This window comes from Hyla sarda, chromosome 6 (assembly GCF_029499605.1).
Source record: "Hyla sarda isolate aHylSar1 chromosome 6, aHylSar1.hap1, whole genome shotgun sequence".
NCBI classification, from domain to species: Eukaryota; Metazoa; Chordata; class Amphibia; order Anura; family Hylidae; genus Hyla; species Hyla sarda.
Window position 1 is genome coordinate 215043115 of NC_079194.1, and position 20214 is coordinate 215063328.

The window sequence follows — 20214 nt, forward strand, 5'->3', positions numbered from 1 at the left end:
TGGAGGACTTACTGTATATGTAGATCATTAGATGAAAGAGCGATATTGCCACAAAAAAAAGTGACGTGGGTAGAGTTAAAGCTCTTATTTGCAAACAAGGGACAAACTACTAGAAAAAAAATTTTTAAAAAATTTAATGAAAATGAAAATTTCAAATGACAAAAGGGACAGACTCTGAACAGATCACTGGGCTGCTATTTCTAATGTTCTGCTGCACTTGCCAGGAAAGCTTACAGCATATATGGCAAGTAGAGATGAGCGAACTTACAGTAAATTCGATTCGTCACCAACTTCTCAGCTCGGCGGTTGCAGACTTTTCCTGCATAAATTAGTTCAGCTTTCCGGTGCTCCAGTGGGCTGGAAAAGGTGGATACAGTCCTAGGAAAGAGTCTCCTAGGACTGTATCCACCTTTTCCAGCCCATGGGAGCACCTGAAAGCTGAACTAATTTATGCAGGAAAAGTCATCAACTGCCGAGCCGAGAAGTTCGTGACGAATCTAATTTACTTTAAGTTCGCTCATCTCTAATGGCAAACATAACTATAGACCTGGAGTACTCAAGGGAGTCAAAATAAATGTAATTTGGCCTCTGGTAAGGTAGTATACATTGGTGTATACATTATGGAATGGCGTTTTATTTTAACATAAGTGCTCCTGGAAAGGCGCATAGAGCTCACTTAGGTTAGGAGCATTGCTGTAAGACAAGTACACATACAAGACACAAGAACTTTACTTACACATCCACCTCACAGATGTAACAATGCATGTTTTCAATGACATGAGCATGCTTGGTCCTATCGAATACAGGAAGAGGACCAGGAGAGCTCTTGGCACGTACATTCTCATCTGCTGGATCAATGGTTACAGCCATAAAGTGGACGATACATTGTAAAGTGAACAGTGCTCCCATACACTGGAGAAAGACAACTAAGGAAGAATAAAAGTATGTCCGAGATTTAGGACTCCAGCATGAGTCTGAAATCTATAAAAAAGGGCTTGTGGACAGGACTGGTATGGAGACCTCTAGTGGTCATTTTTTCAAAGTGGAAAATTAAATAGAAAGAAGCATATTTTTTAATAACATGCAATTGGAATGTTATTCTGCATACATTAATCTATCATATAATCAAAAGGTTTTTTTGATGAAAGGTACCCTTTAAATTTGAGAAATTCTGGCGACTACTCCAGAACAGAATACATTGCTGCCGCTCTTTACATAAAATGCCCAGCTTATGCTAAGAAAGTGCATAATTTAAAGAGTCAGAATTCTTTTTTAAATACATTTTTATTGTGGCTTGGCAGGGTAGTGTATGAATTCATCTGGCTATGGCAAGGTGCCATATTTTCTTCCCCTTTAAGCAGGAAATTCTGGCTCCCCTTCACTGCACAATGGCTCATCCCACATTATAGGGAGCCGGCTGACTCCTACTGGTGTCTAGGATAAACGTCCATGTGTGGCATGATAAACCTACCGTAAGGGAAACCTACTCACTCATCAGCAACTTTGGCAGAGACAAGTTCTTTGTTCCATGTTTAAGGTGGAAAAGGGTCCTCTTTACATACTATCTATGAAGGTACATATATAGGGAATGCTCACACCCAGTTGTATATTTATTGATAAATTTGCAGGAGGAATAACAGATAATATTATTATAAGAGATAGTATATTATATCTAAATGACGGTGGCTGATAACCTAAGAAATTTAACATAAAAAGGGGACATCTCCTATGTCTATTTAGAGGCTACAGTTGTTAAATGGTCAATGCAATTTCAAATAACTTCTCACCATGTTTTAGCCTAGGCGATTCCTAACATATTTGCAAATCACTTAACTCATCAAAAAAAAAAAATTTTTTAAAAGCCTTAGCCACTAGGTGCCTCCCTACTCTGCAATCTGCTGTCCACTGCCTGTTAAAGTAAATTCCCTGTCCCTGAAAGGTAATCAAGGCTTCCCTCTCATCTCTGTAGCATAAGTTGAGGTACTGTGCTGCTGCTGTTTCTTGACTTTCTGCACACACAGCACCTTGAAAACTCAATGCATCAGTAACCCTTCTTAATCCACATGCCATCTATAGTGGTGCACTGTAAATCATCCCCAGCACAGTGCCATTCAGTGCATCCAATGTCATGGCATAGCAAAGAGGAATTGGTGGTGTGACTGGCCATATAAGTAAGGGTAAGGAACTGCGTGAGTACTACCGGCACACAGTCCAGCTTTGGCCCCATCCGCTAAAATGGAGAAAATAATAAATAGCTGTGCATCATGGAGGGGAGTCTCAGGGCTCGAAAACAGCAGTAAGAGCACTAACACCACACTCTGAAGGGTTAAACAAACCCATGCAGGTTTTTAAAATCTTTTGAAATGACAGGGGCACTTTAAGTCTCTAATCTGTACATCTTACTTGCTTTACTGTAGTATAACAGTAACAAATACTATACAGTGGTCCCTCAAGTTACAATATGAATTGGTTCCAGGACGACCATTGTATGCTGAAACCATTGTATGTTGAGACAATGAAAAATATGGAAACCTGGTAATTGGTTCTGAAGCCACCAAAATGTCATCCAAAAATAGGGAAACGTGAGGATTACAGAAAAATAAGTACATAACTAATAAATATAAAGCAAGTCCTTACATATAAAAGTAAAAAAGAGCTGCTGGAAGCTGTAATCACTGTCTATGTAGCGGACAGGAGCTTCTTCAGGGTCCTGTACAGTACACGCAATGTCCTAAAAAAGTAAAATGGAGCTGCCCTTACCTGGTGTCCAAAAGGAGCAGCTAACCATGGCACAGGTAAAGAGTAGAACAGAACATGTAATACCACCCTGTACTGTAGGAGGCGCTACCAGACAGCCAGTCAGTGCATGCACTTCAGTATTAGGCTGCATTGACAGGGCCATCTAGACCCGTTCCATTCTTCTCCCATCAAAATAAAAAATGGACTTTAAAAAAACGGACAATAACGGATGCAAAAGGATTTTATTCGTTTGTATCCTTTTTTGTTCAGTTAATAAACCCCCAAAAAAATTTTTTTTCTGAGAATGCTCAAAAGTAAAAACGGATCAAAAAACGGATTGAAAAAACGAATGCAAATGGATGACATTAAAGGCTCATCCTTTTTTCATAGACTTCAATGTTAAATTTGCTGTCTCTGTTTTTCTTCCATTTTTTGGACGGAAGAAAAAATACTGCATGTGCCGCTTTTCTGCCGTCAAAACAAAAAAAAAAAAAAAAAAAAACGGAAATTAGTGCAGAAGGGTTGTAAAAAAATCCTATTGACATGAATGGGATTTTTTTTTAAACCGTTTTGAATCCTTTTACAGCCTGCAAAAAAAGCAAACAAAAATGGGGGCAAATAAAACGGGGACAGACAACCGTGTGAATGCACCTTTACAGGTGTTTTACCAGTAAAATGCCCATTCTGATTGGTCAGTTCTTCCAGCCATTGACACGTTTCACAGATCTGGACTGTCCATAGTAGTGTATGTTGATTCTGGTTTCAAGTTACAATGGTCCAGAAAAGACCATTGTATGTTGCAAGTTGTTGAGGCCATTGTAAGTTGAGAGACCACTGTACTAATTTAAACACATATTTTCTTCAAAGACTAAATACACTGCTCAAAAAAATAAAGGGAACACTAAGATAAACACACCCTAGATCTGAATGAATGAACTAATCGTATGAAATACTTTCGTCTTTACATAGTTGAATGTGCCGACAACAAAATCACACAAAAATTATCAATGGAAATCAAATGTATCAACCCATAGAGGTCTGGATATGGAGTCACACTCAAAATCAAAGTGGAAAACCACACTACAGGCTGATCCAACTTTGATGTAATGTCCTTAAAACAAGTCAAAATGAGGCTCAGTAGTGTGTGTGTGTGTGTGTGTGGCCTCCACGTGCCCGTATAATCTCCTTACAATGCCTGGGCATGCTCCTGATGAGGTGGCATGCGCCAACTACTGGACAGTCTAAAGGTGCAACGTGGCATTGGTGGATGGAGCGAGACAAGATGTCCCAGATGGGTTCAATCGGATTCAGGTCTGGGGAACGGGAGGGCCAGTCCATAGCATCAAAGCCTTCCTCTGGCAGGAACTGCCGACACACTCCAGCCACATGAGGTCTAGCATTGTCCTGCATTAGGAGGAACCCAGGGACAACCGCACCAGCAACCAGCATATGGTCTCACAATGGGTCTGAGGATCTCATCTCGGTACCTAAAGGCAGTCAGGCTACCTCTGGCAAGCACATGGAAAGCTGTGCGACCACCCAAAGAAATGCTACCCCACACCATTACTGAGCCACCGCCAAACTGGTCATGCTGGAGGAAGTTGCAGGCAGAAGAACATTCTCCACCGTGTCTCCAGACTGTCAGGTCTGTCACACTGCACAATCTAATAAAGAGCTTTTGTACCACGATTGCTCTACGAATTCTTTCTGAGGAACGGCGCTGATTTAACCCCGTTATTTTGGATCATCGCTTCATGATCCGCCCAAGGGATTGAAGATTACCGTACCGCTGCCCTGAAGGGCATTGGGGAACACGTGGAAGCTGCCACCTACTCACCATGTAGTATCGCCAACAACCAAGCGAGTCTACAGGCAAGCATAGGTGTTGTGCTCTAAGCGCAACACCATCCGGTAAGCGGAGTTGCTCATCTGTTTTGGGGATCCCTGAACTTTAACCTATTGCACTAGGAGTGCCCATTTTTTCTTTTTCTTTATTTTCATACACGTCTGTCACATGTGCTCAGTGTGAACCTGCTTTCATCTGTGAAGAGCACAGGGCACCAGTGGCGAATTTGCCAATCTTTGAGTTCTCTGGCAAATGCCGAACGTCCTGCACGTTGTTGGGCTGTAAGCAAAACCCTCACCTGTGGACGTTGGGCCCTCATACCACCCTCATGGAGTCTGTTTCTGACCGTTTGAGTGGATACATGCACATTTGTGGGCTGCTGGAGGTCATTTTGCAGGGCTCTGGCAGTGCTCCTCTTTGCACAAAGGCGGAGGTAGCGGTCCTGCTGCTGGGCTGTTGCCCTCCTACAGCCTCCTTCACGTCTCCTGATGTACTGGCCTGTCTCCTGGTAGTGCCTCCATGTTCTGGACATTACGCTGAAGACACAGCAAGCCTTCTTGACACAGCTCGCATTGATGTACCATCCTGGATGAGCTGCACTACCTGAGCCACTTGTGAGGGTTGCATACTCAGTCTCATGCTACCACTAGAGTGAGAGCACCGCCAGCATTCAAAAGTGACCAAAACATCAGCCAGAAAGCATAGGAACTAAGAAGTGGTATGTGGTCACCACCAGCAGAACCACTCCATTATTGGGTGTGTCTTGCTAATTGCCTATAATTTCCACCTGTTGTCTGTTCCATTTGCACAACAGCATGTAAAATTGATTGGCAATCAGTGTGGACAGTGTGATTTCACAGAAGTGTGATTGATTTCGAGTTACATTGTGTTGTTTAAGTGTTCCCTTTATTTTTTTTTGAGAAGTACAAGAATGTAGACACCGTCAAGTGATTCACCAGCCTTTCTTCAGTCTTGTGAAACACTTTTGTAAATAGGTTACACATACAATTAAATTTAATAGGCTTATTTTCTATACACTGCATTAAACACCTCTCTAGAAGTCCCAGTAATTCTATCATAATGTTATTACCAAAGACACTCCCTTTAGCTACCTGATAATAATAGTAAGAGCTGAGAAGAAATTCACTATTTGTTCTACTAATTGTCAAGACTATAAACTACCATATACAGTACAGCAGCCTATAATCTGTCAACCTAGATTCCAGAACACAGGATGTTGTAAAAAGGAGATTTTTATGCTTACCGTAAAATCTATTTCTCAAAGGATTCATTGGGGGACACAGACCTTGGGTATATGCTGCTGTCGCTAGGAGGCTTGACACTATGGTAACAAAAAAAGTTGGCCCTCCCAGCAGGATATACCCGCCTACAGGCACCTGAGCTAATCAGTTTTAGTCCCAGAGCAGGAGGACAGGACCGACCGGTTAGAAAAAAAAAAAAACTGTCCGAGAAAACCACAGAATAAAAAGTAACTGAACACACCCTCGGACAGGTAACCAAAACCAGGAACACCAGAAAAGAAAGGGCGGGTGCTGTGTCCCCCAATGGATCCTCTGAGGAAGAGATTTTACGGTAAGCATAAAAATCTCCTTTTCTCTATCGGCTACATTGGGGTACACAGACCTTGGGACGTACCAAAGCTGTTCCTAGGGTGGGCAAAAGAACCCAGTTAGCTGGAAGGCCGGACTACCGCCACCTACAACTTACAGACTTGTGAGGCCGAAGCCCTGTTGCAGAGAGCCCAGAAGCTCCGACAGAATGGGTGAAATGAGCTGAGACCCTGAAGGGTGGGGTCTTCCACTTGCAATGGTGTCCCCACGCAATGGTGTCCCTTGAAGCAGGATGTCCTTTATGGCGCTGTCCGTAAAAACAAAAAAGGAGTCACACTGATCAAAGGAAGTGATAGAGAGGTAGCTCCGGACAGCCAGGACCACATCCAGTTTATGGAGCTCCTTTGGATGAGATCGAGTCGAGCAAAAGGACGGGAGGACGATGTCCTCATTGAGGTGAAAAGCAGAAACAATCTTAGGTAAAAAGGATGGAACCGGACGGGAAACAACTTTGTCCTGGTGGATGACCATGAAGAGAGAGCGGCAGGAGAGAGCTGCCAGCTCTGATACCCTCCTAATAGAGGTAACTGCAAGAAGCAACGCCACCTTCCAGGAAAAGAGACTAAGAGAAAAATCCCTGAGAGGTTCAAAGGGGCGCCCTGCAGGGCACCTAGGACCAAGTTCAAGTCCCAAGGGGGAGTAGGGAACGATAAGGAGGGGCAGCTCGGGCCACTCCCTGAAGGAAGGTCCGAATACGAGAATCGGATGCTAGAGGACATGGAAAGAGAATGGAAAGGGTCGACACCTGACCCTTAAAGGGGTACTCCGGTGAAAACCTTTTTTCTTTTAAATCAACTGGTGGCAGAAAGTTAAACATATTTGTAAATTACTTCTATTAAAAAATCTTAATCCTTCCTGTACTTATTAGCTGCTGAATACTACAGAGGAAATTCTTTTCTTTTTGGAATGCTCTCTGATGACATCACGAGCACAGTTCTCTCTGCTGACGTTATTATAATAATAATAATGATTTATTTATTGTTGTCCTTAGTGGGATTTGAACCCAAGTCCCCAGCACTGCAAGGCAGCAGTGCTAACCACTGAGCCACCATGCTGCCCTTGGCATACATCTGCTATGCATCTGCTATGCATGGTTGCTAAAATGGACAGAGATGTCAGCAGAGAGCACTGTGCTCGTGATGTCATCAGTGTTCCAAAAAGAAAGGAATTTCCTCTGTAGCATTCAGCAGCTAATAAGTACTGGAAGGATTAAGATTTTTTTATAGAATTAATTTACAAATATGTTTAACTTTCTGCCACCAGTTGATTTAAAAAGAAAAAAGGTTTTAACCGGAGTACCCCTTTAAGGGAGCTGAGAGCTAACCGTTGCTCCAGCTCTGACTGCAAAAAGGAAAGGAGTCGGGGAGGGAGACTGCCACCGGAGAAAAAGACTGAGATTCACACCAACAAAAATAAGACCACCAGGTACGGTGGTAAATCTTCACAGAGGAGGGCTTGCGCGCCCCGAGCATGGTGCGAATCACCTGGGGAGAGAAACCTCGAGCCCTTAGAACCGCGGTCTCAATGCCACGCCATCAAATGCAGCGATGGTAAATTGGGGTGGCACAGGGGACCTTGAGAGGAGGTCTGGACGAAGTGGGAGGCGCAGCGGTACGTCGTCCAGAAGTCGGACCACGTTGGCGTACCACGCCCTCCAGGGCCAGTCCGGAGCCACTAGAACGGCGGGAACGCCCTCCGCTTTGAGATTCCTCAGGACCCAGGGAAGGAGAGGAAGAGGAGGGAACAGATAGGGTAGGGAGTCCAACCAAGGGATCAACAGGGCATCCACGTCTAGAGCCAAGGGGTCCCGGGACTTCGCCACAAAGTGAGGTACTTTCTGGTTGTGGCGAGACGCGAGGATGTCCACATCCGGAGTACCCCAGAGGTTGCAGATCTCTGCAAAGACCTCCAGATGAAGGGACCACTCGCCGGGGTCGGCTGAGGACCGGCTGAGAAAGTCCGCTTCCCAGTTGTTTACTCCCGGAATGTGAATTGCTGAGATTGCCAGAACTTTGAGTTCTGCCCAGAGGAGAATTTTGGATACCTCGGCCATCGCCGCTGAGCTGCGAGTGCATACCTGGCGATTGATGTATGCCACAGCAGTTGAGTTGTCCTACTGGACACGAGCAAGGATCTCCCAATGTAGCAGGCAAAGATAGATTGTCCTCAGTTCCAATATGTTGATGGGGAGAAGGGCTTCTGGGGGGGGAGGGGGGGGGAACCAAAGGCCCTGGACCATCCGGTCCAGGAAAACACCTCCCCAGCCCGAAAGACTGGCATCCGTCGTGATGACTTGCCAGCGGGGGGGCAGGAAGGAGCGCCCCTGAAGGAGTAGGGGAGAATGAAGCCAACACAGGAGGGACCGGCGAGACCTCCGAGGAACAATGATCCAGCGATCGAGAGACAACGGAGATCTGTCCCATCGGGATAGAATCGCCAGTTGAAGAGGTCAGTAATTAAACTTCCCAATTAAACTGGGAAAATGGAATGGCCTCCATGGCCGCCACCAACCGACCTAGGACTTCCATGCAAAAGGGAAACAGACACTGGGGCAGGGTTCCGAAGTATCCGAACCCCTGACAAAAGAGTCAGCCACTTGTCCGGCAGAAGCCGAACCCGGGCAGACGCTGTGTCGAACTGGAGTCCCAAGAATATTAGGGACTGGATGAGAGAGAGGTTGGACTTGTCCTGATTGAACGTCCAGCTGAAACGAGACAAGGCCTGAAGGGTCAGACGGAGACTCTCCAGATTCTGGGCCCATGTTGGAGCCTTGATCAGGAGACGTCCAAGTAAGGAATCACGGAGACACCTCTTCTGTAAAAGGGCGATCACAGTCGCCAGGACCTTGGTGAAGACCCTCAGAGCAGTGGCCAGACCGAAGGGGAAAGACCCAAGCTGGAAATTGCCAAAGTGGAGGTACCTCTGATGTCCTGGGAATATTGGGATGTGGAGGTAGGCCTCCTTGATGTCCACTAAAGAAAGGAACTCCCCTTGATTCATGGACACCATGACCGAATGGAGAGACTCCAATGCGGAAATGGTGGAGGAGAAGATGCTGGTTGAGGCACTTCAGATCTAAAGATTGGGCGCATGGAACCCCCTTTCTTGGGGACCACGAAAGGTTGGAATAAAAACCTTGAAAACACTCCCTGGGAGGAACAGGGACAATTACTCCCTGGATGAGAAGGGACTGGAGCACGCCCTGAAAGGCCTGTGCCAGAGAGGGGGATCGGGAAAGAAAAAAGCCATCACTTGGAAGGGAGGCAAACTTGAACCGTTGAATACCACATCCTTGACCCAGGAGTCCTGCACATGTGCGGCCCAGACATCCATGAAGAGTAACAGACGACCTCCCACCGAGAAAAATCTGCGGGTGAGGGCGTCCCTTCAGGCAGAGGTAGGTTTGCGGGTGCCCACTTTGGCCGCAAAACGGCTGGAACGGTTGTCCGATTTCCAGGAGGGACGGGTCTGGAAGGAAGGAGCCTTCTTGTCCCGCAAACGCGTCTGCCTGGATCCCTTATTGGAACCATAAGTCCAAAGGGACCGGAAGGAGGTTGACTTCTGGCGGGAAGTAGTAGTGTGAGCCTTGTTTTGAGGTAATAAGGAACTTTTTCCGCCCGTCGCCTCACATAATCTCATCCAGGCGCTTACCAAAGAGCCAAGAACCAGTAAAAGGGAAGCTCTGCCAGAAACTTCTGGCAAGTGGCATCCACATCCCAGGCTTTGAGCCACATGGAGCGACGGAGGGCCACTAGGTTGCTGGTGGCAAAGGCAGCACAGTGGGCCGACTGCATGGAAGCAGAACACAGAAAGTCCCCAGCCTTGGAAAGTTGGAGAGCTAAGTCAGCCAATTCCTCCAAGGAGGATCCAGAAAGGATACCCTGGCGGAGTTGGAAAGCAAAGACTGAAAGGGCTTTTGATACCCAGGCAGAAGCAAAAGTAGGACGGACCTGCTGCTTCAAAAGCAAATTTTGCCAAAGTCTCCACCTCCTTGTCCGCCCGATCTCTGAAGGAGGCTGCATCAGCCACTGGCAGGGTAGTTGATAGGCGGGAGACCGGTGGATCCACAGTTGGAGGGGAGGTCCATCGAGCTATGAGGTCCTTGGGGAAGGGATATTGCGCTTGAACCTTCTTTGTTTCTTGAAACTTCTTGTCAGGGTGCCCCCAGGCAGACTCCAGCAAGGCTTCAAATTCAGCATGAGAGCTGAAAACCTTGGGTGCCGGTTGGGCACGGTGAAAGGAAACTTCTGGAGCTACGTCCGAAGTTCCTGGGTCCTCTAGGTGGAAGGTGTCCCTTATGGCCGAAACCAATGTGTCCACCGTGTCGGCCGTATCTGTTCGGTCCTCTGAATCAGAGGCAGAATCAGAAGCCTCATCTACAAGTTCCCCAGGAGAGTGGGAACGGGTGGAGGCGGCCTTGGAAGAGGGAGACACTGACCTGGTACGTGGTTCTGGGGACCCAGAGTGGCGACCAGGGGAGCATCCCCTAGAAGAGGGATACTTACAGAAAGCTGGAGCAGAGGGGCGATACCTATGAGGTGAGCGCCTATGTCTACTAGAAGACTCTGGACATGAGTCAGCGGAAATACCCCTATTACACTTGGGAGAGCGGGTCTCTCTAGAGGGTCAGCGTAAGGAGGACCTCTCCAAGGCAGTCACCATGGAACGGGAGACCTGATCCAAGTCGGAGATAGATTGGAAGAGGCAAAACACCCAAACTGGAGGGATAGCAGAGCCCACAGGGTCTGGGGGAGAATCCTGAGTAGAAATACCAGAAGGGTCGGGGAGGTGCAGGCGGAACAAGTGGGTTACGCAGAACCAGACATTTTTGTATTACAGCCCTTGCAAGTATAATAGGTGACCAGGGCTCCAGGTATCTGTCTAGAGGGGGGGGGGGGGGACAGTTATTTTTTCCTGCTATGTCCGAACCCAGATGAAACAATCTCACCCGGTGTCTATGTCCCCTCAAAACGTAGCAGCTGAAGGGAAAACTTCTGCAGCTGAGGTAAGACCGGAGGAAGGAGTGCAGGACCAATGAGAAGCGAGGGCAGGACTTGAGGCTAGAACACCTCCCATTGGTCCTTAGGGCCGGCTGCTGCGCGCGCAGAACGCTGATTGGCAGAGAAACCAGCGAATTTCACGGGCTTGCATGAGAGGGAGGACAGTCCCGCCAGCCGCAAGTGGGCGGAGCTAAGCGGAGGAGCCCGCAGCCATTATAACTAGCTGAACCGCCGTAATGAAGCCCCTCTGGCAGTGCCGAAACCTGTGCTCCGGTTGCTCTGTAGAAATGCGACCGAAGCAGGAGGCCCGGCGCCGGTGTGAAGGATGTCAGCGGGGCGCGGCCGCAGTATGAATGAAACCCACGCTCCGCTATGTGCCGGCATCTGTATAACACAGCTCTATGAGAGAGGGAACACACGCGCAAGATAAATGCTGGCATCTGCACACAGGCAGCGCCGGAGAAGGGGAAACACAGTCCTACACCACTGCAAGTAACAGTCTTACATTACTGACTGATAAAAAGCCCTCCCCAACAGAAATAATTAGGGTAGGACTCCCTTAGAAAAAAAATAAAGAGGAGTGGGCTCCAGAAGGGGGGTCTCCAGAGGTTGAGAATTCCTGTACCTGAAAGAAAAAGGGGGGGGAAATATACTCACCTTAGTCTGAAGAACTTACCTAATGAAGTCCTCAGTCAGCTTTTTGTCACCTGCATCATGCTGGGCTGTAATAGCGAGATGAGCAGGGAAAAGTGGGGGACCCAGACCCACGAGGTACAACCCCAGGCGCTGACTGTTGTTGAGAGGGGGTTGACAGTACATCCACGATGTCTGTGCCCCCTCAATTGCAAATGGGGAGACAGTGAATGTCCCTGAGTCTCCACCTGAAAACAAGGAAAATAAAAGGAAGAGAAAATTCTAACTACACGTCCCTAATCTTTAAAAATAAAAAAAGAAATGGCCAGGTCTGGAGAACACCAGACCAGCGTCTGCCTCCAACAGACACTAAGCTAAAACTGATCAGCTCAGGTGCCTGTAGGCGGGTATATCCTGCTGGGAGGGGCCGACTTTTTTTTTTGTTACCATAGTGTCAAGCCTCCTAGCGACAGCAGTATGTACCCAAGGTCTGTGTCCCCCAAAGGAGCCAATAGAGAAATAGCCCATCTGCAGGGATATGTAGGGTAATGGGAGGCAATCTGTGTTCCCTGGGCAGGCTGAAATATTTTAGGAACACTTCCTCCAGAGCTTCTGATCTAACCACATTAGGGAAATTCTAAAATGATATATTTCAACTGTATACAACTTGTTTATCGTCATGTTTTTTTTCTCCCAAAAATAAAAAAAAAAACATGACAGGTATCTGTATTAAAAGGATACAACATAACCAGCAGCTACCCAATGCCGAGGCAAGAGGGGGACAAGAATGCCAAATCCTATGATGGCGAAAAGAAGATATGTGAACCAGGCCACAAACTGCAATGGGTGTGGGGGCCAACTCCAGCCATTTTTCCGAAAATGTTGAGGGGTCTCTGTTACAGTGTCCACGCCCTCCTTGTCGGGCACGGTCTTACCAGACGGCTTCCTGCAGAAGGTCATCTAGGTAAAGAAAATGGCTGTTATTTTGCATACTTTTATTTATTTAATATTTGTAAATTTGGAGTAAGCTTTACTGCTGCCATAATAAATACATTACATATAGCACATGATATTTCTTGGTAGAAGTTACATCTGCTATAGAAAACTACTTTTCACATATAAAAAGACATGAGTAGTGAATAAATGATAATTCCCAGCAATATAAAATGGGACCTAAAGTATATTTGTCATTATAAAAAAAATATATATATAAGTAAGAGATGGTCGGGAGTCTTTTGGACACAGCAATTTCTTTATTGTTCATGCATTAAAAGCAGTTATGCAGGACAAGGACGCCACGCGCTGCACCTCTCGTAATACAGCTGTTTCACTCCGCCATGGAGTTTTATCAGGTTACGTTGTCTAACCTGTGTACGGGAGAATTAAACTTCCCGAATACATTGACATAGGTAAGAGGGCATGTACAAACAAAATATTATAGAAAAAGTTAAAAACAGTGAGCAGGTGCATAATAAAGTATTTAATGAACATGCTTAAAAGGGGTACTCCGCTGCTCAGCGTTTGGAGCAAATTGTTCCGAACGCTGGAGCCGGGCGCTTGTGACGTCGTAGCCCTGCCCCCTCTCATTGACTTGCATTGAGTGGGCGGGGCTATGACGTCACGAACTCCCGGCGCCGGCTCCAGCGTTCGGAACAGTTTGTTCCAAACGTTGAGCAGCGGGAGAATCTCTTTAAATCAGATCTGTCATTAAAACCCAGATTATTTAAAGCTTCAGTTCCTAAAATCCATGGCACTTCTTGCTGCAATAGTAGTTTTCTTCTGTCCATGCCATCCTTCGCACTAACTCTTTAAATGCCACTTTTAAACAGCTATAATCATTGTTATGAGTTTCTTTGAGATGAGATATAAATCTGGGGGCCCCCTTCCCCGTTTTCAAAGAATAAATATGTTCTCTAAAATGAGTATGCAAAGCATGTATGGTGCAACCGACATAGAAACGCCCACAATTGCAGAAGATGGCATAGACGAAAGACTTACGGCAGCATATGCAGTCTTTGATGGGAATATTAATTCCTCCAATGTTTAGGTATTTACCTGTGTATGGACACCAAGAGCAGGATCCACTTTTGAAATTGCCTTTCGGCACAGTATTTTCAAGCCAAGTTGTATTTTTATTAGATAACTTACTGTAACAATATCTCCTAAATTCTGAATTTTTTTTTAAGAAATGAGGTTTAGTAGTATTAATATCTGTCAAATTATGGTTGTTCTGAATAATGAACCAGTGTTTATAGGCGTTTTTAATTTGTGCAGACATGAAACTGAAACGGAAGGAAAACGTTATCTAATTCAGATTGTCAGGCTTGCGTTTCCTTCTAATCAATGCATTATGATTCTTGGAGTGAGCTTTTTCCAGGGCTTGATCGAGGATGTGAGAGGGATAACCTCTTGCCTTAAATCGATCATAATGAAACGGATTTTATGAAGCAATCTAGGGATCTTTATCATTGATTCTTCAGTCGCAGGAACTGACTGTGCGGAACTTCAGATTTAGTGTGTGAAGGATGGTAACTGGCAAAATGAAGTAACGAATTGCCTGCTTTAGGTTTTCTGTACCCTGAAACGTTAACGTGACCATCTTTTTTGGATATCAAGACATCCAGGAATTCTAAACAATAATGAATGGTTTTAGATGTGAATTTTAAATTCATATCATTAGTGTTCAGATAATTTACAAAATTGAGAAAAGCATCTTCTGTATCAACCCACACGATAAAGATGTCATCCACGAACTATATTCCCTTCCTTTTCTGCTATTTTTATTTCTATGTTTTTGTTGTTTTTTAAAATATTCAAGGCTGTAACTTCTGCGGATGTTAAATTAGGAGGATCTTGTGGGGGGCAGAATGAAGACTTATTGCCTCCTTTAAACTCAGGAACAATTAAAGTGTCACTTATAGGTGAAGATGACGATTCTTTGTCTAATAGATCCAACAAGTTTTCTAAACATTCCATATCTACTTTACTGGCATCTTTCAGTGCACTAAAGCCTAACGGACCGATATTAACTGGTATTTCACTCTCTCTATGTATCTGTATATTATTTTTATTGTGAAAGATTTTGTTAAGATTAAGCTTTCTGATGCTCCAGAAAAGATCACTTTCAAAGTCCTCTCAACCCTTTAGAGAGGACCGATTTTGTAGGAGCATCTAAAGCTAGATCAGTAAGATTCACAATCATGGGATCATTAGTTGCAGTAGATTCTATATCAGTCAGTCTCTCCTAGAAACGGCTTTCCTTTTTTTGGCCCAAATTTACACTGTGCTTTTTTGGAGCGGCTTCTCCTGACTTTCCGCCTGTTCACTGTTTTTAACTTTTGCTATAATGTTTTGTATGTACACGCCCTCTCACCTATGTCACAGGATTCGGGAAGTTAAATCCTCCTGTAAACAGGTAAGACAACGTAACCTGATGAAACTCCATGGTGGAGTGAAACAGCTGTATTACGAGAGGTGCAGCTCCTGGCGTCCTTGTCCTGCATAGCTGCTCTTAATGCATGAACAATAAAGAAATTGCCGTTTCCACAAGACTGGCGAGTGCCTCCCGACCATCTCTTTTATTGATACTTGGATTTACTTGTCATTTTGGGATTTGAGCACCTCCACGTTTGGCTATAGTTCCTCTTTTGCTGTTTGCTATATACGCTACATAGGTAGTGCCAATACCTGAATCTGCAATACTGCATTATAAAAAATTAAAAAAAAAGACTGACTATGTAAGAGAGACCATCCCATAACATCCCATAGACCTATAACATCTAGGTTACATGACACAGAGCCGGTGGGGGAGGAGAATTCACAAAGCGTGCAGTTCTCCAGGTTACTGATTGGTCGGGGTTCAAAAACGTAGACTGAGACTTTTGATATATGTCTCTAACAGTGCACATTAAATAAACATCCACTGATCTATTCAATGCAGCAAATACACCTACACCCCACTATATAGCCCTCAAAGTATGGCCAATTTTGGCTTCTGCCATGTAATTGGGCCTATGGAAGTTTACTATACACACTGGCCCTCATTTACTATTGTGAACCCAACAAGTTTTGTCGGGTTGTGCGCCAGAAATTCTGTCTGCGCCAGAATTTGTGCCAGAATTCTGTCTCATTGTGCCAGAATTCTGTCTGCGCCAGAATTGAAACCCCCCCACCCCCACAGCACGATCGCGGGCAGGCGATCCACTGTGGAGGTAGCCGGGGGGCTTACTTCTGCTTCCTGCTGTCCCGTGGCTCTGTCATTGATAGAGCCTGGCTTGATTAGGCTCTATCAATGGATCACAGATCAATGGAGTTCAATAGAACTCTATTCATCTGTCTGAGGAATCTTATGATTCCTCCTAAAAGTCTAATAAAGTGTATAAAAAAAAAATAAGTTTTAATAAAAGTGTAAAAGACATTGTTTTTGATACAGAATCGGGATATATCGCGATATATCGTATGGTCATACGTGTATCGCGATACCTATCAAAGCCAAATTCTTGCCGATTCACACCCCTAGACTAGACAGTGTCAAAAAGTGACAGATTTATCAGTCTTAGCCTCCTTGATAAATCTGGCAGATTTTTAGACTGTCTAGTCCAGTGTTTCCCATTGAGGGTGCCTCCAGCTGTTGCAAAACTACAACTCCTAGCATGCTCGGACAGCCTTTGGCTGTCCGAGCATGCTGGGAGTTGTAGTTTTGCAACAGCTGGAGGCACCCTCAATGGGAAACACTGGTCTAGTCCTGAATTAGACAATTTTGGAAAATCTGGGCTAAAAAAATGCCATAAAATCAGTATTAAAAAGTATTTGCTAAGATACTCAACCTTTTATGTAGATCTGTAAAATAAGAAATATTTTTGGTAAATATTAGAGGTTGTACTGCTGTATTGTACAATGCCTTCAGCTTATAACAAGCTTCTATAAACCCCATTGGAATTGCATTGTAATAAACTCACAGAATATTATCTACAAACTTACCAGAATAGACTTGGTTAGAGGCCTGCAAAAGGCTTCTGACCTGAAGAGAAATTACTGATATTTCTTCCAGAACTGAGTGTTCTGGCCTACAAGCATTTGGACCTTTCTGGATATAATGATACATGAATATCATGAGCAGCAACAGTCTATGGTTAATGTATCCCTTTATAATGGTTAATATTCAGATTAAAACAGTCCATAAAAGGTTAGCAGGAAAGTCCGCTCTTGAAAGTCATCCATTATCTTCACTATAGGGTCACTCATCCACAATATTACAAGGCAATTTTACCGAATCCACAACTTTATAGTTACAACTTGGTGTCCACTTCCGAAAACCTGGAGATGTAAAAGAATAGAAAATATCAGAAATAGTAAATTGAATAGCACTCAAGAGTTGGCTGCTTCAAATTGCTCTGGATTTTGGCTTCTTCTTTTATATCCCAGAATACTAAGTCTTTTTAGTAAAAGGTTGTATGTTTCTGTGTACAGTCTCTTAGTGATCAGCAACAAACCAGTTTGGGAACCAGTCCATTATGTTTACAATGGTTGGCCCTAGAGATTCTCAGTTGACAGCTATTTAGATGCAGTCACAAGGATGTCGCCCAGCCCCAATATACCCTCTTTCTCATACAGCTTCACAACCAAGCAGATTTGGCATATATGTGCACTTTTATGGGGACAAAATGAGGCCGAGTTTTAGTACCCTACCATTTGTCAACATCATTTTAGGAAACATTACAAAGCCAATTATTGGTTATTAAAAAAGACACGAACCAAAATCTTACAAAGATTCATAAAATTATTCTCTTAGAGAAGAATACCTGTAGGTATACACACGGCAGAATTTCGGAGAGGAAACCAGCTTAAAAATTTCGATGTGGCAGCCTCTTCCTGTTTTTAAAGGGGTATTCTGGCCAAAGACATCTTATCCCCTATCCATTTATGTCAAAAATAAATTTATGAAAAGATCAAATTGCTGCAGTTTAGCAGTTTTAGGCTAAGTTTTTTGTGCACCGAAAGGGTCAGAGTACAATGGACAGCACCACGGAGTTTAAATGGAGTCCGTAGGGATTCTGTGAGGTGTCCGTTATATTGACCCTCACTTGTACTAACTTTGGAACTGTGAAGCACCTCAACCACCTAGTCTGAATAAACCCAAAGGGTGACACACATGCATATTATTGCAGCCCACTGACTTCAATGGGTAACAAAATCTGCAGCAGAAAATACGCACATGTGAACTTACCCTAAGGGCTCGGTCATACGAGCGGATTTTGCTACGTATTTTAGTGCGGTTTTACAGTGGATTTTCAGCTGCTTATTTTCTACAGCTTTTTTCTGCTGCTTATTTTTTGTTCGTAAGCAGCAGAAAATAAGCAGCTGAAAAGCAGCAAAATCTGCAAATCTGCCTCTACTGCAAATTTTCTGCTAACCTATTGAAGTCAATGGTAGCAAAATCTGCTGCAGATTTTTCCCCGGCAAATACGGTGCGGAAATTTCGCAGGTAATCTGCCCGTGTGAACAAACCCTAAGGGCTCTTTCACACGAGAGGATTTTGCTGCATATATTTTAGGGTACATTCCCACACTGCGTATTTGCTGCTTATTTTTTGCTGGTAAGTCAATGATAAAATAAAGCAGCAGAAAATAAACAGCAGCAGATAAGCTGAGGAAAAGCCTGCAGGGTCTGTTCACACAAGAGGATTCCGTGTAGATTTTCCACAGCGGATTTTATTGTCTTCAATCAGTTTGCAGAAAATGTGTAAATCCGCCACTATTACGTTTTTTTCGCTGACCCATTGAAGTCAACGGTAGCAAAATCCGCTGTGGATTTTCTGCAGCAAATACCCTGCATGAAATCTGCCCGTGTGAACGCACCCTTACACACAGTATTTAGATCAGTATATAAAATATATATATTATATATATATATATCTATCACACACACATAAAATATATATATATATATATATATATATATATATATTAAGATTTGCAGCTTTATTTGTGCTATGAACCCATTTCTTGTTTCGTCTAAAAAAAAACGACCAAAATACTATGTGTGAACCCTGCCTAAGGCCGGTATTGAAATATGGACGCTATTCGGATCTGATATCCCCTATAATAACGCCCCCTGCGCCAATGGTGAGAGATAAGTCCCCCTAAAACATCGCCCCCCTGTGGCACATTTTTAAGGCTGACAGTATCTGAGGAAAAAAGTGGAGTAAACACACAGTTCTCCACCTATTTACTCCAATGATATGTAACCTACAGTGCCTATTGTATAGATTTATTAGGAAACTATGAGGGTCTTAAGGTTTCTCCCTGCTTAGGTGCACACAGACAATAGCACCTTCTATAGCAGCTTTTCCCCACCAGGGTGCCTCCAGCTGTTGCAAAATACAATTCCCAGCATGCCCAGACAGCCTTTGGCTGTCTGGGCATGCTGGGAAGTGTAGTTTTGCAACAGCTGGAGGCACCCTGGTTGGGAAACACTGGGCTATATTGTACATAAAGGAACCCGGATCACCAACCAATCAGACTGCAGCTTGTTCGTAAGTTAAGCACTTCGTAAATTATAAGAAGGGATGGGATTGGTTGCCATGGTCAATGACGTATTAGCGCTATATACATCTCCCCAGCGTACAGGTAATTGCGATAAACATCGCTGCCTGGACTGTACTCACCCAGGACCCCGAGCAGAGGCAGTGTCCGCCACCGGAGGAGCCATCGGTATCCAGTCACACCGTCCGCGTCACTCATACACCGGTTACCTGAGCTGTTGTGTACACAAGGAGGTCACTATAGCAGTGCTGATCCGCTGTATGCAGCAGAACAGGAGCGTACGCTACAAATGTACGGCGTCCGAGATGGACCAAACAAGTGGAAGCGCGAAAGCGTTCAGCCGTCTGCTCAGTGACACTTATCCGGGATACTCTTCATTCATATTACGTGGTCTGGGTGTAGCCGGCATTTTAGTGATTCTTTCTCCATGACCACAATCCTTTAGGAAGGGAAGAATGGCGACTGAGTCATTGGGGCTGCTGCTTATTACTAGGTGTCGCTGACTGTTGTTATTCCCAGTAACCTGTCATTATAATACTCAGGAGTGACCTCAGCCCTGGGGCTCAGCTGCACTTCATACTCTGCTGCAGCGGTCTCCAGCTGGTGCAGAACTACAAGTCCCATCATGCCCTGACTAGTGATGAGCAGCATTGCCCATATTCGAATTCGCTATATTTCGTGAATATATGTAGACGAATATTCGTCCTATAGTCGCAAATTTTGCGTATTCGTTATATTCGCATATTTGCGTATTTGAGGAAGAAAACAGTGAGGGGGTGGGCAGCTTTACTAGTTGCTATGGATGTTGTTCATAACCTCTG

At 44.6% G+C, this 20214-nt stretch overlaps 1 protein-coding gene across 3 annotated transcripts in view; it reads right to left on the reverse strand.

Annotated features, from left to right (window-relative positions):
* The window catches only part of ZDHHC1 (zinc finger DHHC-type containing 1), a 40899-nt gene extending 21067 nt beyond the window's left edge, over nt 1-19832 (reverse strand). Inside the window, exons 1-4 of one of the 3 annotated variants that reach the window (XM_056526388.1) lie at nt 19516-19832; nt 16830-17165; nt 12591-12809; nt 737-912 (exon numbers count right to left, since the gene is read on the reverse strand). In XM_056526388.1, coding sequence (XP_056382363.1) covers nt 737-912; nt 12591-12809 — 395 coding nt within the window. In that variant the 5' untranslated portion in view covers nt 16830-17165; nt 19516-19832. Of the gene's footprint in view, nt 1-736; nt 913-12590; nt 12810-16829; nt 17166-17650; nt 17997-19515 lie in introns of those variants that run through there. The other 2 variants (XM_056526386.1, XM_056526387.1) reach the window with 2 other exon arrangements.
* Nucleotides 19833-20214: the final 382 nt, after the last annotated feature.